This window comes from Capricornis sumatraensis, chromosome 8 (assembly GCF_032405125.1).
Source record: "Capricornis sumatraensis isolate serow.1 chromosome 8, serow.2, whole genome shotgun sequence".
Lineage (NCBI taxonomy): Eukaryota > Metazoa > Chordata > Mammalia > Artiodactyla > Bovidae > Capricornis > Capricornis sumatraensis.
Window position 1 is genome coordinate 41448930 of NC_091076.1, and position 13042 is coordinate 41461971.

A 13042-nucleotide genomic window follows, 5' to 3' on the forward strand; every position below is an offset into this window, starting at 1 on the left:
GTAGTATATGCAAAGTCTCCGTACTGTCCCTTCAATTTTGCAGTGAACCTAAAACTGCTCTTAAAAGAATAGTCTTTACTAAAAAAAAAAAAAATCCTTCTCTCCTCCGTCTCTCTGTCCCAAAGTGATTCACTGATGTGGGATCCAGATACAATTTCACTTACTCCACGTGACGTGTGCATCAGTAATAGCTGAACAACTTCACGCTCGGGGAGGACTCCTTCAGATCTACTCCAGCATCAGTTCCCAATCCTTGGCATCGAACCGTCCATGAACAGCCCCCGGGCCGCCCAGCTGGTCTCTCTAAGAAGATGCCCACGTGTGAATCAGATTCTCAGCCAAATGACACTTCTGCAGATAAGCCTGAACACTTTTTCTTGTCAGAAAATGTGTGTTCATCTACTTTTGTGTTTTTCTCCCTTAAATGCCAGAAAACTTAGAGGCGAATTTATAGCCACCGTGTTCCAATCTGCTCAAAAATTACAGATTATAAGGATTGGAGGGAGCCCCCTAGATCACCTAATAAAATGTTCTGGTTTATAGATGAGGAAACTGAGCTCCATAAAGAGGGAGGGATTTCCTGAGGGGCTCTGCTAAAGGACTTCTTAGTGGCTCAGTGGTAAAGAATCTTCCTGCCAATGCAGGAGACCTGTGTTCAATCCCTGGGTTGGGAAGATCCCCTGGAGAAAGAAATGGCAACCCACTCCAGTATTCTTGCCTGGAGAATCCCCATGGAGAGAGGAACTTGGCGGGCTTCAGTCCATGGGGTTGCAAAAGAGTCAGACACAACTTAAGCATCTAAACAACAACACTTCTAAAACTGAGACCAAAACCTTCATCTGAGGACTCCTAGCTTTTTCTGCGAATGCACAGTGGGCTCTGGAAATGCCTACTTCTTCTGCTTCCTTCAGATCGTCTTAATTCATTTCTCAGCGAGTGACTTTTCATCAGCCTTCGATCAAGTGGCTTTCTTTTCTTTTTCAAAAAATATTTATTATTTTTGGCTGCATTGGGCCTTAGCGGCAGCATGTGGGACCTTTTCATTGAGACACGAGGGCTTCTCGCTAGCTGTGGCATTTGGGCTCAGCAGCTGTGGTGCACGGGCTTAGGTGCCCCTGGGCATGTGGGGTCTCAGTTCCCTGACCGGGGTGGAAGCCACCAGGGAAGTCCCCAATCCAGTGGTTTTCAAAGCGTGGCCCTTGCACCAGCGGCATCAGCAGTGTCTGGGACTTGGTGGCTGGGTCAAGTCTCTGAATCTATTTTAACAAGCCCTCCGGGTGACTTCAGTGCATCATAAAGTTTAAGACTCTAGTATCCTTGCCTGGGAAAGTCCACAGAGGAGCCTGGCGGGCTACCATCCACGGGGTCGCAAAGAGTTGGAAACGACTTAGCAACTGAACAATGATAACAAGTGAAGCCTGAGACACCCTACTTTAATCTGTTAACTCCGTCCAGCAAGGAGATTGGGGGACTAATCAGGTCCATCTAACTTCATCTTTTTCAACCTGGCTCTTCCAGTGACCGAAATCAGAGGTTCACCTAAGTCACCTTTGGAGAAACAGAGTTTATGGTAAATTTGTGAAGAACTGGAGTGGAAAGCCAGGGTGAACTGAGGCAGCTCTGGGGGCCGTCCCTGCCTCTGCCTGTTTTTCCCTCTTTCTCTCCATTTCCCGTCTTCCCTCCACAGATCTGTTCCTATACTTCCTGCTCTTTTTTCCCTTTCCTTTATAGCTGGCGTTTGCCTTTGGTCTACCATGACCTGAGTCAAAAGTCTAACTCGCAGCATCCTTTGGCCTTGATTTCCCTTCCCACCTGGAAAATTCTCTCCATATAACCTTTCCTGTTAGTCCGTTCAAGTTCCTGGAAAGGATTCCGACTGGCCTCCCTTTTGAGCCAGGCAGCACTGGTCATATCCTCACCCAAATGATGGGTCACCTTTGGCCTGAGGCTTTTCCTGTCTCATCAACTGCTGACAGAGGATGGGTTGCAGCTGGGGAGACGGGTGACTTCTGTGCAGTGACAGAGGCTTCAGGAAGACAGTGGGGGTGGGGACGGGGGGAGAACACGTGTGAGATTGCCTTCCACCCGCTGCCCACTTACCCTGCTCACTGTGTGCGTGAGACACGAGGGCACTTGGCCCTGGGACTCAGCAGTTAGGTTGCTGAGGGTTGAGCTGGAGATATGTTTCTCTAACATTATCGTGACCCTAACCTCTTTTTCTTTTTTAATTTTTTATTATCGATTTATTTTTGGTTATCCTGGGTCTTCACTGCGGCGTGTGGGCTTTTTCAATTGCGGCTTGAGGGCTCGGTAGTTGGGGCATGTGGGATCTTAGTTCCCTGACCAGGAATTGAACCCAGCCCCTTGCATTGGGAGTGTGGCATCTTAACTCCTGGACCACCAGGGAAAATCCCCCTTGTCTTCAATGTATTTGGTTTGGGTATTGAAGATCTGGGCCTGGAAGATTTGGGCTGCAGGTTATCGACTCTCAGCAAGTCACAGAGGATCCAAGCTGGAAGGGACTTCAGAGATCATCCTGCTCAGCCATTCCTCACCAGAATCCCTGGGGAGCTTCTGAAAACTAAAGCTGCCTGGGCACACCTCACAGATGCTGCTTAAAAGCCCCCAGAGGCTCTCGGTGCACAGCTGCCACTGAGAGCTACTGCTTGGACTGACCTCTTAATTTATCAGGGGGGGAACCTACAGCTCAGTTCCATAGCGTGACCGTGGCTCAGCTGAATATCCCGCTTCCAACGTGGTTATGGAGCTTGGGTTGTTGTCGCTCTTTGGTCACTTAGTCATGTCCGACTTTTTGCGACCCCTTGGACTGTAGCCCACCAGGCTCCTCTGTCCATGGGGATTCTCCAGGCAAGAATACTGGAGTGGGTTGCCATTTCCTTCTCCAGGGGATCTTCCCGACCCAGGGATCGAACCTGCACTTCCTGTGTCTCCTACGTTGGAAGACAGGTGCTCTGCTCCTGAGCCACCAGGGAAGTTCAGGGTTTGGGTTACTAGATGCTGAATGGCTAGCGCTGAAAGAGATCACGGAAGCCGTGCACTCAGCCCACCACCTTCTCCTGAGTCTCAGGAGCTAAGTGACCTGCTAAGGAGTCAAGGCCAGAAAGAGGGTGCGAAGGCTATAATGCGGGTCTCCTGACCCTTACCCAGAGCTTTGCTCATAACCCCAAGGCTGGGGGACTAAAAGGGCCAGATGGGACGGGAAGCGGACCAGCTGCCAACCTGCACCAACTCTACACTCGGGAGCCCTTCCGGCCGCACAGCTGAAACAGCCTGGCAGAGGGACCTGGGCAGGACTGGCCGCCGAGCGGGCTCTGGCAAAGGAGTCAGCGCTGGTGCCCTGAGGACAGGGAGGAGGCAGCTGGTCTGAGGAGACAAATCCTTGCTTTCTGCCTGCCTCCCAATTATGCTGGGAGTGTGTGTGTGTGTGTGTGTGTGTGTGTGTGTGCGCGCGCGCGCGCGCGAAGGTGGCTGAAGATGAAAAGGTCCTAGGTGCTGATGGTAAGGAATTCGCCTGCAATGCAGGAGTCGCAGGAGATGTGAGTTGGATCCCTGGGTCGGGAAGATCCCAGGGAGGAGGAAATGGCAACCCACTCCAGTATTCTTGCCTGGAGAATCCCATGGACAGAGGAGCCTGGCGGGCTACAGTCCAAGGGGTCACAAAGAGTTAGAGTTAGCACGCGGTGTAAAAAAGAAAAAAATGAGGCCAGGACTCCCCAGGCAATGAGAGAGGGAGGCAGGAAACCCAAGGGTGTGAGCGTGAGCTTTAACCTCATCCTTTTAGGTGGGTGGGGGACGGAGAAGAGGTGAGAAAATAAATCCCCCTCAAGCTTGTGAGGAGCTCTCCAGCTGATAAAGCACGTTCACACAGTCAGCTCATCTGACCTTCAGCGCAGCCCTGTGCGGTTAGCAGCTTCTGTGACCCAGGCCCAGGGACAGGGAGCACCTGGGCTCCAAGGCGACACGGCCGTTACCCGGGGAGTTGACCCACCCCCTCGGGGCTCCAGCCCGGGGCTCTGACCACCATGGGATCCTGCCCTCCAGGTGTGTGTGTGTGTGTGTGTGTGTGTGTGTGTGTGTGTGTGTGTGTGCGTCCCTCAAGAATGTGCTTGCCTGTGAGGGGTCATGTTTACCGGGGCCACAGCAGCTGGAAAACGTACAGGGTTTGGTTATAGGGTGGCTGTGAGGTCTTAGACAAGCTAGTTCTTATCTAAGAAACAAGCACTCTGCGGGGCTACTGTAGGGCTCAGAGATAAGTACACGAAGCACCTAAGCCAGGCTTGCCAGGAGCCTGTGAGCACTCAGCAAATGGTAGCTATTAATACCCTGTGTACTTTTAGTGGCCTGGGTGCAGAAGTGTATCTGTCTTCAGAAAAAAAAAAAGAAAAGAGCCTGGCACAGGGCCAAATGCAAACTTGTCCTCAGGGATCTTCCCCGAGGCTCGACGGGGGAAACCAAGTCCCACTTCCTACCCTCAACTTTCTGACTCTGCACAAGTACCTGCTGATGGATTTGCTAGTTAGACACAAATACAGATCACTAAGGTCCCTGGTGGCTCGGACGGTAAAGAATCTGCCTGCCAATGCAGGAGACATAGGTTCACTCCCTGGGTCGGGAAGATCCGCATGGAGAAGGGCATGGCAACCCACTCCAGTCTTGTTGCCTGGAGAATCCTGTGGACAGAGGAGCCTGGAGGGCTGCAGTCCATTAGGCTGCAAAGGGTCGGACACCACTGAGCAACTTTGACTTCAGAAGGTTAGCGTGGGTGGCACTTTGGAGGCCTGAGACAGTCTCAGAAGTCAACGGTTGAGACTCTGGGGTGGGGTGACTGCATCAAAGGATCGGCTGGGGCGGGGAGGGGCTGGGGGCCCATGTGGATCAGAGCTGAGCACATATAAGGACACTCCTCATGTGGCATCGCACCCAGTTCTCACAAGCGGCCATGTGGACGGGCGTTTCTCCCATTTCACATGAGGAGGCTGACGGGGTGCTCAGTTACTTGTTGAAAGTCATTTTTTGGAACTGGGATTCAAGGTCAAGTCTGCCTGGCTTCAAAGGCTATGCTCCTTATACTACCTGCAACCCAGCCCTCGCCACCCATACAAGTGAGATCCCACAGGGAGGCTGGGAAGCGCTAGGTCTACAGGTGTGTTTGTGTGTGTGTGTGTGCACGCGTGCACATCACTTGGAGTTCAAGGAGGACTAGGAGCGTAAGGCCCAGGCCGGCTGTGGGGTTCAGCTGTATTCCTCGCGCCACCCCTCCACTTGGCTTTTACTTCTTCTGAGTCACACACTGAAGACCTTCAGGCCAAGCTGGCCAGGACCCATGGCCCACGGAAGCACACACACAGCGTGTACAGGGGAGAAGCAGGAAGGGGCAGAGGAGGCTCCACAGAGCCCAGACCCTTCTGCTGTGTCTCACCTGCCCGAGGTACTCAGGTGTCCTTGAGATACTCAGGCATCTCCCTAGGGGTTCTGAGGTGATGCAGAGCCCCAGGGATATCAGAGCGACAATTTCAGCCTCATGCATGCTCAGTCGTTTTCAGTTGTGTCCAACTCTTTGCGACTCTATGGACTGCAGACCACCAGGCTCCTCTGTCCATGGGATTCTCCAGGCAAGAATACTGGAGGGGGTTGCCATTCCCTTCTCCAGGGATCTTCCTGACCCAGGGATCAAACCCATGTCTCCTATAACTCCTGTGTTGGCAGGCAGATTCTTTACCGCTGGACCCCAGGGCAGCCCATTTTAGCCTCAGCTGGATCTAATTAGCTTTGGGGGTGGTGGTGGGGGCGCAGAGGGGAGGTCTTTTCACAGAGGACTGACAGGAATGGTTATCATTTCAGAACTGATGAGCTGCTGGCTGTTTCCCTCCTGCCCTTGGGCTGGCCTCCTGTCGGACGCTAATCTGTGAAGCCCTTCCCAGCCAGGCTCAGAGGACGCTCAGGGCTGGGGCGGAGCCCAGACTCTCCCTTAGGAGTGAGACAGGGATGCAGTCAACACCTGGAAAGAGGCCAAATGGACGCCTGGAGCAGCTGCTCAGAAGGTTACAAGTCAGGTAGCTTGACTGGGTAATCATCTGAGGAAAGGTTCTGCAAAGCATTTGTGGGAAATCTGTACCCAGAGCGTGCGGGATGAATCTGTTGACTTTAAAAAATGCACAACGTGAGAGTTGTGAGTTTAATTTTATTTGGGGCAAAATGAGGACTGCAGCCCAGGAGACAGCACCTCAGATGGCCCTGAGAAACCGCTCCAAAGAGGCAGGGGGGGAAGGTCAGCATGTGACGTTTGGTGAAGAGGGGGAATACGTGCAATCAAGCACATATTTTCCAGATTTCTACTCGTCTCATGAAGCCTTAGCTAGTCACAAGGAACAGTCATCGCCATGGATTTCAGTGCTTTTCTAGATGTGGAGAGATGGAAGAACAGGGCTCATAAAGTCCGATCCTGAAAAATATCTAAAGACGACCTGAAGACCTGTCCTGCGTTTCCCCCCCTGAGCACAGAGTGCCTCATTTGTGCTTTCCACCCTGAACTCCTTTCAGGGTGTATTGAAGGTCAGCAGCTGCAGCAGCACATGACTCAGTCCTTGTAGAGGCAGATGGGTAGATGGCAAGGGCCAATTAGGCACTGACAAACCCAAGGCGCCGGCTCACTCTGCCTGTGTCTGCCTCAGCCCTGGATGAGGGGATCGTGCCCTCCCAGGAGAGGCTCTGGAAACGAATACAGCAACCCCCATCTGAGACCCCCAGACAATCATGTTCCAGGAGTGGCACCCCATCCCGAATACCCACCTAATGTGCACAGCCCCCAACTACAGCAAGCATCGTGAGGTGCTGCTTACCTGTCCACACTCTGGTTCAGACTGTGTGGGTACGAGTCTTGGCTTTGCTGGTTATGAGCTGTGTGACTCTGGGCAAGTTTTCTCTGTGCCTCAGTTTCCCTACCTACAAATAGGCTGATAACAGTGTCTATTTCTTAGGGGAGCTGTGATAATTAGATAAGTTTATCTATAGACTGCAAGAAGATCAAACCTGTCAATCCTAAAGGAAATCAACCCTGAATATTCATTGGAAGGACTGATGCTGAAGCCGAAGCTCCAATACTTTGGCCACCTGATGTGAGCAGCCTACTCGCTCCAGTGAGACCCTGATGCTGGGAAACATTGAAAGCAAAAGAAGGGGGCAGCAGAGGATGAGATGGTTAGATAGATGATTGGCTCAATGGACATGAGTTTGAGCAAACTCTGGGAGATGGTGAAGGACAGGGAAGCCTGGCGTGCTGCAGTCCATGGGGTCACAGAGTCGGACACAACTTAGTGACTGAACAACAATCTATGTACAGATCTTAGGATAGTGCCTGGCCTTTAGCCAGCAGGTATTATGATGATGCTTTTCTCCTGGTTCTAGTTCAGCTGCCCGTCTCCTGCCTGGACACACATCTGTCTTCCCTGCTACATGTACCTTTGGCAGCACCCTCTCTATACCCAACTGAGGCTCCTGGGCTCAAGTGAACCCCCTTGAGGGGTTCACTCACATGAACCCCCACTCTGCTGTTATGATCCTCTCCATCACGAACGCACTGGAGAACCACCAGCGAGGCCTGGACCTGAATGTGAAACAGCTCCCCGTGAAGCCAACCGCCTTGCATGGTGAGAAGGAGGCTGCGTTTTAGGTAGAACCACTGATCAATTCTCCTACCCCGCCCCTCTAGTCCCCTGTTTCACCCACTGTGAGGTCTCAGAGGCCTTACATTCTTTCCAGGGGGAGGTGGGCGTGCTTGGGTCACTGCAGACAAAGACATTCTATCTCAGCTCTTTGCACTCTTCTTTCAGGCCCAGCTCAAATGTCATCTCCTTGGTGTGGCTCTCCCCAGTTCCCACAGTCAGAACTCTCACTTTACAAATTGCTTGCCAGTTGTGATCTCAGACAAGTTCCCTTCCTCCGCTACCTCAGTTTGCTCATTTGTGAAATGAACGACACCGTTTCCAAATGAACCTTCCAGCACATGGGGAAGATTCATTATCAGCCAATGGATGTAAAGGCCCAGGCCCCTCCCTTGGCCCTCCGTGCCAGGCAGAGGAGATGGGGAGATAACTGAGTGAGCTGACTGCCCTGCTGTCTACAGAGCTGATAAAACCAAGCCCTTTCCTGGAATGCCCTTCCCTCGTACTCCACACACGGAATTCCTATTCAGCCTTCAAGGACCAGCTCAAATGTCATCCCTCCGGTGAAGCATTCCTGCTGCCCTCAAGAAAAACAAATTTTCCTCTCCCTTTCACTCCTGTAAGCCTTTGTCCCTATTAAATCTCTTGTTGTGGTATAACTTTTATCATATTCAACTTATAGCTTTAGGTCAAGGATTGCATTTTGTTCTTTGGAGGTAGCTTCACAGTGTGTAACATGATGCCCAGCAGCTCCAGAAATGCTCATTAATTCAAATTTCTGGATTCTGGAGTGGACCCTGGAGGAAAACTCTACCATCACTGCGTGTGTGTGTGTGTGTGTTAGTTGCTCAGTTGTGTCCAACTCTTTGCAACCCATGGGCTGTAGCCTGCCCGGCTCCTCTGTCCCTGGAATTCTCTAGGCAAGAGTACTGGAGTGGGTTGCCATTGCCTTCTCCACTACCATCACCAGTTGGCTTGTTTGCTCAGTTGCTAAGTCGAGTCTGACTCTTTGTGACCCCCATGGACTGCTGCACACCAGGCTTCTCTGTCCTTCTCCACCTCTGGAGCTTGCTCAAACTCATGTCCATTGAGTTGGTGATGCCATCCAACCATCTCATCCTCTGTTGCCCCCTTCTCCTCCTGCCTTCTATCTTTCCCAGCATCAGGGTCTTTTCCAATGAGTTGGCTCTTCAGACCAGGTGCCCAAACTATTGGAGCTTCAGCTTCAGCATCAATCCTCCCAATGAATATTCAGGGTTGATTTCCTTTAGGATGGACTGGTTGGATCTCCTTGCAGTCCAAGGGACTCTCAAGAGTCTTCTCTAGAAGCACAGCTCAAAAGCATCACTAGTCTGATACTAGTTTATCTGAAGCCAACAGCTGAATTCACAGTCTAGTCCATTAGAGCCTGTGGAGAAGGGCTCCCAGACAGCCTGGGAGTGGGAGGGGGAGTGGGCTGGCCGTGTGCTTCTGTACAATCTCAGCTGCAACGCTTACGGGTTAAAGGGCCTTTTCAGGAGACACTGAATCTGGAAGAGCCAGACCTTGTCTGTAATTACACATTAGTTCACTGTATGTTTGATGACGCAATTTTCTTCGCAAACATTGAAAAATACAGACGTGTAACATAACTCTGCACGTATCAGTCCTGCCTTCCTCCTACGGTAGTTGCTGAAGGAACCTTAGCACGGATGCCAGGAACCCGGCCACATTACCACATTTCACCTTCACAACGATTATTTCAGGTAGGCAGCCTTATTGCCTTTGGTTGATAAATGTGGACATTAAGGCCGAGAGAGGTTAAGAAACTTGCCTGCGGGTCAGAGAGACGAAATCACAGAGCTCACTGTGAAGACCTAGCTCTTTTTCTCACTCAGTAGGCGACACTGTCCCATCAGAGTGTCAATTACTGGCCCAATGGATCTGATGTGTTTCCAGCTCCCTCTAGAAACTTGTGTCTCAGTACAGGAGGTTGGTGGTTTCTCAGATGACTCAGTGGTAAAGAAACCACCTGCCAAAGCAGGAGATGCGGTTTGACCCCTGAGTTGGGAAGATCCTCTGGAGAAAGACATGGCAACCCACTCCAGTATTCTTACCCGGAGAATCCCATGGAATGAGGAGCCCTCCACGGGGTTTCAAAAGAGTCGGTCATGACTTAGTTACTATACAACAGAGGGGGCTGGTACACAAATAATTAAAAATAGAAAGCACCAAAAATAAAACTATGGAACAGAAATATGTGTAATGGACTGGGGTGGGGGCGGTGGAGGCTGAGAAGGGTTCAGGCTGGGGCAGATCAGGGAGGGTCTCTCTGATCAGATCAGAGAAGCTGGCTCTTGGAAGATGGGATAATCTGAGTTTTGCTGGGTAGAGAACAAAGGAAAGGAGAGAAGGCAGGAATCTGAGGCAGAGGGGACGGCATGGGCAAAGGCTTACAGAGAATGCCAGACATGCTTGGGGAAGGAGACTAGACCAGGGTAGCCAGAGCACGGGATTTCTGAGGATGAGCTGGGCTGTGCCAGGCTTAGTTTTGTCAAAATGTTGGCCCTTGCTTCGCTAAGCCCCGGGCAGCTGCTGATGGCCGCAGAGGAGGGCAGTGGCACTGGTGCAGTGGTAAAGAATCTGCGAGCTAATGCAGGAGGTGTAAGAGATGCAAGTTCGATCCCTGGGTCGGGAAGGTCCCCTGGAGGAGGCAGTGGGCACCCACTCCAGTATTCTTGCCTGGGACATCCCATGATAGAGGAGCCTGGTGGGTTACAGACCACGGGGTCACCAAGAGTCAGACACGAGTGAGCACACAGAGCATAGCACACGAGCTGTGTGAGGAGGCAGGCTCTGCAAGGACCCCGGAGCTATTAAACAGGGTCCCGCATCCTTCAGGAATGTGCCATCAGCTCCCAAGGCCTCGGTCAGTATTGGTTTCAGGGGTGACTCTCTTTCCCGTTGAAAGAGGCAGGCTGAAGACCAGATCAGCTATGGAGTCTGGGCGCACTGTCCTCTGCCCCCAGGATGGCAGAAACATGGCTGCTCTGTGCAATGAGGTCAAATATGCTGTAGCAGGTGGACATGCCCACCCAGAGGAAGTGGGACACACTGCCCTCTACCAAGGGTAACACTGGGAACTCCCCGGGCCTGCAGTACTCATTCCAAATGCTGGCTTCAGAACTGGAATACTGCTTATCCAAATTAATGAAAGATGTTCTAGACCCATGATGACATGTTCCTGACACAGTGCATGATTTATAACACAGATTTATAAGTTCTATGTAAATGTAAATTACACATCTGTGCACAGTATTCTAACACAGGCTGAAACAATGTTCCACGACACATAATAAACTCAGGAGCTCTTTAAGCATCAGCGCTAGAACTACATGTTGACAATCACCTTGCACTGAGCACTTTGTGAAAATCCTTCCATTTTTCCCTTTTTCATTTTCAAAAATATATATGCTGAACTCACCATGAAAAAAACGAACAGGTGATCTCTTTAGAAAACTGCCCCCAAATTCTTTCCGAAAGAAAATTCCGTGCCAGATTTTTGCCGAATAAAGCGACATTTTGAGTGGAATCTGGGTCGAGCCCAAATAAAGGAATGCTGCTTCTTTGAATCCACAAAAGAATTCAGTTGCTGGTTTCCAGCACTCCATTATTCATTGACCCGAATTAGCAGGAGAGCTGTCTGCACTTTGGAGATGACTGGGAAAGTGGGGTTTGGAGGGGGAGAAGGAAGGAGGTGGTGGGTAGATAAAGAGAGAAAAACAAGCTGAAATACCTCCCGGGCCCACTCTGAACAATATGTTGGGTGTTTCTTATTTGGAGGTGGACAGGCTCCGAGGTCCCCTTGCTAGACACTGTCTCAGCTCACCTCTCTGCACATGGACTCATTTCCCAGAACAAAAGCTCAAAACAAACATCGTGCTGGGCTGCTTCCTCCCAGGAAGCCCCTCCAGGGTCCCAGAAAGCAAGGCCAGAGGGAAGACTGACTCCCTGGCTAGGAGACGGGCCCTCCCCGAGCCCTGGCCCCAGGCCGCTCACCGGGGTCTGCGGAAGGTCAGGCCGTAGTGCTGGCAGGCCAGCCCCACGGTGGGCGTGTACACGATGGGCAGGAACTTCTCCACGTCTGAGGTCAGCACGCGGTAGAAGAGCTTCTCGTTCCGGTCCTGGAGTGTCATGAGGATGATGTACCTTGGGAGAAGAGGCAAGAACCAAGCTGAACACCCCGCATGGCAGCACGGACGGCCCCCGGCGTAGAAACCCAGGGCTCCCACTCAGCTCCTTGCAACGGCACCTTCACGGGCAAATCACCATCTCCACTGAGCAGGAGTCTCATCATCTCAGAAATGTGGAGAACATGACCTGCATTATGGCGTCCATGGGGTCACCAAGAGTCGGACAGGACCGAGTGACTAACAATAACAACAATGGCCCTTCTTATTACACATGACGTAGGTGCCGTTCTCAACAGTTTCATAACTAGTCTGACACGGGGAACATGCCTCCCAATGACTTGTATGTGTGGTTAGTCGCTCAGTCATGTCCAACTCTTTGCGACCCCATGGACTGTAGCCTGCTAGGCTCTTCTGTTTATGGAATTCTCCAGGCAAGAATTCTGGAGTGGGTTGCCATTACCTTCTCCAGGGGATCTTCCGGACCCAGGGATCAAACCCATGTTTCCTACATTGCACGGGGATTCTTTAATGTCTAAGCCACCAGGGAAGGCCCCAATGACTTGTAAGGTGGGTAATATAATTCTGGTCATTTTATTTTATTTTTTTTATCGGGTATAATTGCTATCTGGCCATTTTTAGAGACAATTAAGCCACAGAGAAATGAAATAATTCACCAAGAGATCTGAACCTATGCAATATAACTCCAGAATCTGTGCTCTCAGCCATGATGCAAGATGGCTAGTTAGGTTATAGTTATGTGGACAGTAATGAACGACAGCAGAATAACAGCATTCTGGGGCTGGGGGACGGTTGGGAAAAATGCCAGGCAGACCGCTGATATATGAACTGGTCCTTCCTGTCACCAGGCCTGGTTCCTGTCACAAGCAGAGTTCACAAGTGTTTGAGCACCAAGTGATCTCAGGAAGCATGTTGCAAACATGCCTACTTCCTGAAGCCTGAAATCAGTAAGGCAGCGAAAGGGTCTTTCATTCACACTTCACACAGAATAGTCTGGGAGAAAAAAACTTAGGGACTGAAATTCCCAGCAAGGTGTGAAATTGAAAGTGTTAGTTGGTCAGTCGTGTCTGAGTCTTTACGACCGCATGGACTGTAGCCCGCCAGGCTCCTCTGTTGGGGATTCTCCAGACAAGAATACTGGAGTGGGCTGCCATGCCCTCCTCCAGGGGA

The 13042-nt window shown here is 51.2% G+C and overlaps 1 protein-coding gene across 1 annotated transcript in view; it reads right to left on the bottom strand.

Annotated features, from left to right (window-relative positions):
* Positions 1–13042, bottom strand: part of ME3 (malic enzyme 3) — a 227137-nt gene that overhangs the window by 104683 nt on the left and 109412 nt on the right. The window contains exon 3 of the mRNA XM_068977703.1: positions 11721–11870. Coding sequence (XP_068833804.1) covers positions 11721–11870 — 150 coding nt within the window. The remainder of the gene's footprint in view (positions 1–11720; positions 11871–13042) is intronic.